This window comes from Clytia hemisphaerica, unplaced genomic scaffold, assembly GCF_902728285.1.
Source record: "Clytia hemisphaerica strain Z4C2 unplaced genomic scaffold, Clytia hemisphaerica genome assembly, whole genome shotgun sequence".
NCBI classification, from domain to species: domain Eukaryota; kingdom Metazoa; phylum Cnidaria; class Hydrozoa; order Leptothecata; family Clytiidae; genus Clytia; species Clytia hemisphaerica.
In genome coordinates, this window is record NW_027103892.1 from 352,984 (window position 1) to 359,269 (window position 6,286).

The 6,286-nt window shown below is 39.4% G+C and overlaps 1 protein-coding gene across 1 annotated transcript; it reads left to right on the forward strand.

Annotated features, from left to right (window-relative positions):
* The first annotated feature begins 291 nt into the window (after positions 1-291).
* On the forward strand, positions 292-5,802 carry LOC136808703 (uncharacterized). The gene has a single exon (XM_067065245.1). It carries the CDS (start codon positions 292-294, stop codon positions 5,800-5,802), a length of 5,511 nt encoding a protein of 1,836 aa, XP_066921346.1.
* Positions 5,803-6,286: the final 484 nt, after the last annotated feature.

Below are 6,286 nucleotides of genomic sequence, written 5' to 3' on the forward strand. Positions count from 1 at the left end.
GAATCTCTCTTTCTATTTACTCTTGGCTATTGTGATTGTGTTTCGCTAGAGTTTTTCTTTCAAAAGGTGAGGATTGGTGGAATTCTATTGTTTGAAGTTTCCCCATCGTTTTTAGATCAGCTGTTGATAGCTGTATTTGAGATTTTTTATTTAATTTGGTAATTTGATTTGGTGTTGAAATTTTCCTTTCCTTGATTGGCACGCGTCGGAAAATTTCCAAATCTTTTCTTTCTCTGATTTAATTGGCTTTGGCTTTGGCTTTTGTTTGAAGTTTCCGTCTTTTATATCACCATGACACTGGATCGAAAACTCAAGCGGAGAGAAGGCCTTAGAGCTTTCTTAAAGTCCACTATGGAGAATATCGAAAAGTATCTTAAAGGTGATGACATTTCTGAGGCAAAGTTAAGATCCTTTAAGTCTATGCTAGAATCCACTTGTGCCCAACTTTCCGACATCAATGAAGAGATTCTCCCACTTTTAGACCCTGAAAAGATCAGTGACGATGTAGTTCAAAGCATGGGATTAATGCTTCCTGCAACTGAGATCGATGCTTGTCTTGACATTAAGCTTTTGGAGATAGCAAAATCGAATGGCTCCGCGTCTGTTTCTTTGCCAACTGCATCCGTTTCTTCTGGGACAAGTGTTTCTCGACTTCCAAAGATAGAGCTCCCTACGTTTAAAGGTGATCCGCTCAAGTGGCAAGGGTTTTGGGATCAGTTCAAGATTTCCATCCACGAAAATGAGCGCATAAACGACATTGACCGCTTTAATTTTTTGAAAAAATATTTGGCTGGCGAAGCCTTGGATTCGATTAAAGGTTTGACTCTAAACTCTGATAATTACAAGGAAGCCATAGAAATATTATGCGAGAGGTATGGGAACGAGCAAGTTTTGATTTCGTCACACATGCAATCCCTCTTGAGGATACAGAAGATAAGATCAAAAGACAACATAAAGAGCCTTCGAACGCTTTACAACCACGTTGAAAGCTGTGTGCGAAATTTGAAAGCCTTGAAGCTCGAAGCTAAAGGTTATGGCAGTCTTTTGATCCCTATCTTAAAAGAGAAACTCCCTGACGAGCTAAAAATTGTGATCTCTAGGAAGTTTGGAAGTTCCATCTGGACACTAGATTTATTGCTCACTTATCTCAATGAAGAACTTAGAGCTCAGGAAAATTGCACCAATTCTGGTGGCGGAAAAGCTGAGCGAACTGATGAGAGTGATCCACTTTATAGTGCCCTTGGTCTTTTTTCTAATACTGAGAAGAACGTCTGTGTCTTTTGTAAAAAGAGTCACAGCTCTGCTAAATGTCGAAAGGTCACAAATACACAGTCACGTCGGGATATTCTAATTAGAGAAAAGAGGTGTTTTTTTTGTTTGGCTCGTGGACATCGTTCCAATGCTTGTAGAGATAAGTACTCATGTAATAGGTGTAACAAGAGGCATCACATTTCTATTTGCGATGAAGGTAAACAAAGATCTGAAGCTGATAACATTTCTAACAATCAGATCTCGATCTTGACCGATGCAAATAGTGAGCCTCAGTCTGAATCCAAAGCTCCTTGTAGTTGTAGTTGCAACTCTGTTCCTACTCCTGTTTCTCAAAATTGTGCTCAAGTTTCTTCACGTAGCGTTTTGTTGCAGACTGCAACTAGTGAGATCTTTGGTTCCAGTTGTCACAACAGTGTGAAAACAAGATTGTTGTTCGACACTGGAAGCCAAAGAAGCTACATTACGACAGAGTTAAAAGACCGTTTAAAATTAAAGTGCGTGAGAAAAGAGAATGTAGTGATTAAGACTTTTGGAAATTTGAATAATGCGGAAATCAAACGTTTGGAAGTTGTTCAATTCAAAGTGAAACATCGGAAGTCTTCTAAATACGTTTTAGTTGAAGCTCTTTGTGTTCCGGACATTTGTAGCCCGATTGCAAACCAGAAGTTGGATTGTGCAAAGAAGTTGAATGAATTCTCTGATTTGGTGTTTGCAGATGTTTCCGAGGAGTTTGACTTGAGTATAGGTGTATTGGTTGGTATCGATTTTTATTTTCGCTTTTTTACTGGTAAGAGACGTGAGAGCAAGGAAGGTGTTGTGGCTTGTGAATCTTCACTTGGTTGGATTTTGAGTGGATCTGTTGTTTTCAAAGGTTTGACTGAAGTGACTTATAGTCATCAAATGAGAGTTGAGGTACAAACTGTTGATCCACTTGATGCCAAGCTCCATAAGTTTTGGCAGATAGAGGAGGCAGAGAGTGCCGAGGATAACTCAGTGATTAACCAATTTACCAAAGACATTTACCATGATGGTACTAGGTATGTCGCGAAACTGCCTTTCAAGCCTGACCACGAGAGTGTGCCTGACAACTTTTCGACCTGTGTGAAACGTCTGGAATCCCTTAATTCGCGTCTCGATCGTCTTGGTATCAATACTGACTACGAGAAAATTTTTATTGATTATGAGAAAGACGGAATTATCGAACGTGTGCCTGAGGCGCAGATTGCGAAAGAGGAGGGTACCGTTCATTACATTCCCCATAGACCAGTTATCCGTGAAGACAAGGTCACCACTAAGATAAGGCCCGTGTTTGATGCTTCTTGTTCTGTCAATGGTGTATCCTTGAATGATTGCCTTTATCCTGGTCCAAATTTACTTGCTAAGATTTTTGACATTTTACTACGTTTTAGAATGAACAAGATTGGTATTTTAGCTGATATCAAGCAAGCTTTCTTGAATATCAGCATCCATCCTGATCATAGAGACTTTTTGAGATTTCTCTGGAGAGACCCTTCGTCCTCTGATAGAGAAATCGTTGTCTATCGTTTTTTGAGAGTTGTTTTTGGTTTGACGTCTAGTCCTTTTTTACTCAATGGTACGATTCGTCAACACATGTCGAAGTACCTCGAGTCTGACAAAGCTTTTGTTGAACAATTTTTATCTGATTTGTATGTCGATGACATAACCACTGGTACTGATACCGTGGAAAGTGGTAAGATTTTCTGTGAAAAAGCACTTTCTAGTATGTCTGATGCAGGACTTCAGTTAAGGAAATGGACTTCCAATGACGCTGAACTGCAAGAATTTTTCTCATCTAAAGAACCACCGTTACAACCCAAGTGTATTGAAGATGATAGCTCTTTTGCTCAATCCCAATTTCAATCTCAGGATGAATGCAAAAGGGTACTTGGTGTTGAGTGGGACATTTCCAAAGATGTATTTGTCTTTAGGTTTGATTCATTTCTGGAAAAGGGTCGAACGATAACCTTAACTAAAAGAACCATTTTGAGTCTTGCTGCTTCTATTTACGACCCTTTAGGAATTTTGACTCCTATCACTGCTAGAGTGAAGACTATTTTTCAGCTTGTTTGCAAAGTTAAGTGTGGTTGGGACGACAAGGTTCCACCAGACATAGCTTGTGCTTGGTATGGTTTTTTAGACGCTTTGGAAAGTGTGAAGATTGTTGAAATTGATAGATTTGCTTTTGTTTCCTGCAACAGTGATACTTTGAGAGTTGAGTTGCATGGATTTTGTGATAGTTCTGAGATTCTTTATTGTAGTGTTGTTTATTTGAGAGTGATTTCCGAGACTGGGATCAGTATTTTCTTTTTGACTTCGAAAAGTAAGGTTGCTCCTTTGAAAAAGGTGACGATTCCTAGACTTGAACTTCTTAGTTGTGTGTTGTTGAGTGATTTGTTGAATAATGTTAGATCTGCTCTCTCCGGTCGTATTTCTGTTGATGCTACTCGATGTTGGTCTGATTCAAAGGTTGCCTTGTGCTGGATAAAAGGGAATAGAAAGACTTGGAAGCCTTGGGTTGAGAACCGTGTAGTGTCTGCAAGAAAGGTTGTTCAGAAGGAGGATTGGCATCACATCCCTGGAAAGGATAATCCTGCGGATATCCCTACAAGGATGGTTCCTCAGTTTAAAGACGCTTTTTGTGAGAAATGGTTTAAAGGACCGGAGATACTCTTTGACGAAGATAAGCTTTCTTCTTTTCTTTCTAACGAATCTTCTCTTCTCGACACTGATAAGTCTGACGTTCTTTCTGAAGCTCGAAATCGTTTTGTTGACTTTGATGGTCGTTCTTCTTATGATCCTTTTGAGTGCAAGGATGAAGTTTTGAGTAGCGTTTCTTTTCTTTTTACGACTGACAAATCTGACAATGACATCGGCCTGAGCAAAATCATTGATGTTGGTAGATACAGCACCTTACAAAAATTGATTAAAGTTACCGCACTTGTATACCGCTTCGTCTCCAACATCAAAGCTAAATGCAACAATGGTCATGTTATCAAAGATGTCATTTCATCTGAAGAACAAGAAGCTGCTCTTACCAACTGGATCAAGGAGGAACAACGCCTAATGAAGTCCATCCCAACATATCGAAAGCTGACGAAATCACTTGGTGTCTTCGAGAAAGACGATTTATTACGTGTCCGTGGTCGTTTTGACAATGCTGATATCACCACAGACCAAAAGCATCCAATATTGATTCGCAACGCCACCAGCCCGTTCACGAAGCTTGTCATTTGGAATTCACACGAACGGACAAAGCATCAGGGGATTGATTCAACACTGGCCGACGTTCGAAGAAGATATTGGATTGTGCAAGGAAGAAAAGCCGTGAAGAACACCATCAGACAATGTGTCGTATGTATTCGTTTTCAAGGTAGAACATTGCGTTCACCTCCAACACCGGACTTACCCGATTTTAGGGTTGATTTTCACGAACGTTCATTTAATTCTGTTGGCATGGATTTTGCAGGTCCCCTTTATTTTAGAAATTTTTTAGATAATGATAAAACCAAAAAGGACAGTCTTAAATGTTACATTCTTCTCCTTACGTGTGCTACTTCTCGAGCAGTCCATTTAGAGTTGGTACCGGACTTGTCAAAAGAATCGTTCATCCGTGCATTCAAACGTTTCGTCGCCCGAAGGGGTACGCCTTCGCTTGTTATTAGTGACAATGCAAAAACATTCCGTTCGTCCACCGTCAAAAGATTTATGACATCGCTCAACATTAAACAACGTTTTATTCTTCCAGCTTCTCCTTGGTGGGGAGGATTTTATGAGAGACTTGTGAGATCTGTTAAATCCTCACTTAAAAAGATTTTAGGACTTTCTTTCCTTACTTATGAAGAACTTGAGACCGTGCTGATTGAAATTGAAAGTTCCATCAACACACGGCCACTAACCTACGTTAACGAGGATGATACCGAAACCATCATTACTCCTAATCATCTTATTTTTGGAACTGACATTCATGATAATTTTTCTTTTGTTTCTGCGAACACTTTCGTTCCAGTTAAACGTCTTCGTCACTTACATAAAATTTTAGAACATTTCCGTAACCGTTTTTCGTCGATTTATATAAATGAACTCCGTCAATCACATATGTACAGAGAGATCAACAAACCGGATAAACGTAAGCTCGTCGTCGGAGACATAGTTTTGGTCAAAGACGACACACACCTTCCGAGATCAAGATGGCCCATCGCTAAAGTTGAAGAACTTGTCAGTGGAAAAGATGGCAACATCCGCGGTGCAAAGTTATCTACCGTCACCAAGAATGGAAAACGAGGATCCATTCACCGCCCACTGGCCAAAATCATTCCTTTTGAAATCGTCGATAACCATCAACAGACGCCTGAGACACCTGTTTCACCCACCGCTACCGAACCAGCTCAAATGGTTGAAAACTGTGAGAAAGTAGTACATAATCGGGGGAGAACCAGTACGAGAAAGGCTGCAATCGAGGGACAGAACCTGCGAAGATTACGAAATCAATATCATATCAAATTTTCATGAACTTTTATTTCTTTGGTCGCTGAGGATGTAAAAACCTCACTTTTTACAGTTATTTTTTCTTATAAATAATTTTCTACTTTTTCTTTATTTTTGGCACGCGCCGTAAGCGCTCGCTTCGATGTACTTAATTTTCTTATTATTTGATTGGTAGTTTATCACGTGACTTTTGTGACTTATTTTTATTGGCTAATTTTTCACTTATAACGGCCTCGTGTTTAGAAGGTCGCTCTCTTATTTCAGTATTTTATAGAAGATAAGGTGCATCATGAAATTTATTGAAGATATTGTTTGAAGTGACTATCCTGATTTTCCTGAAAGGAATTAACATAAATTTCCGTTTTTACATGCTCTAATGGTCGTGTTCAAGTTTGCGACAGCTTAAACCGATATCTAACGCGTTCCTCGAGAAAAGCAATCAAATCCTTGTACAAAAACTATTTTACAGGAACGGAGATTATTTCTTTCATTGAAGTACAAAGGCAAC

Coding starts and splice junctions, on each gene's coding strand:
- LOC136808703 (XM_067065245.1), top strand. CDS start 292: ATGACACTGGATCGAAAACTCAAGCGGAGAGAAGGCCTTAGAGCTTTC.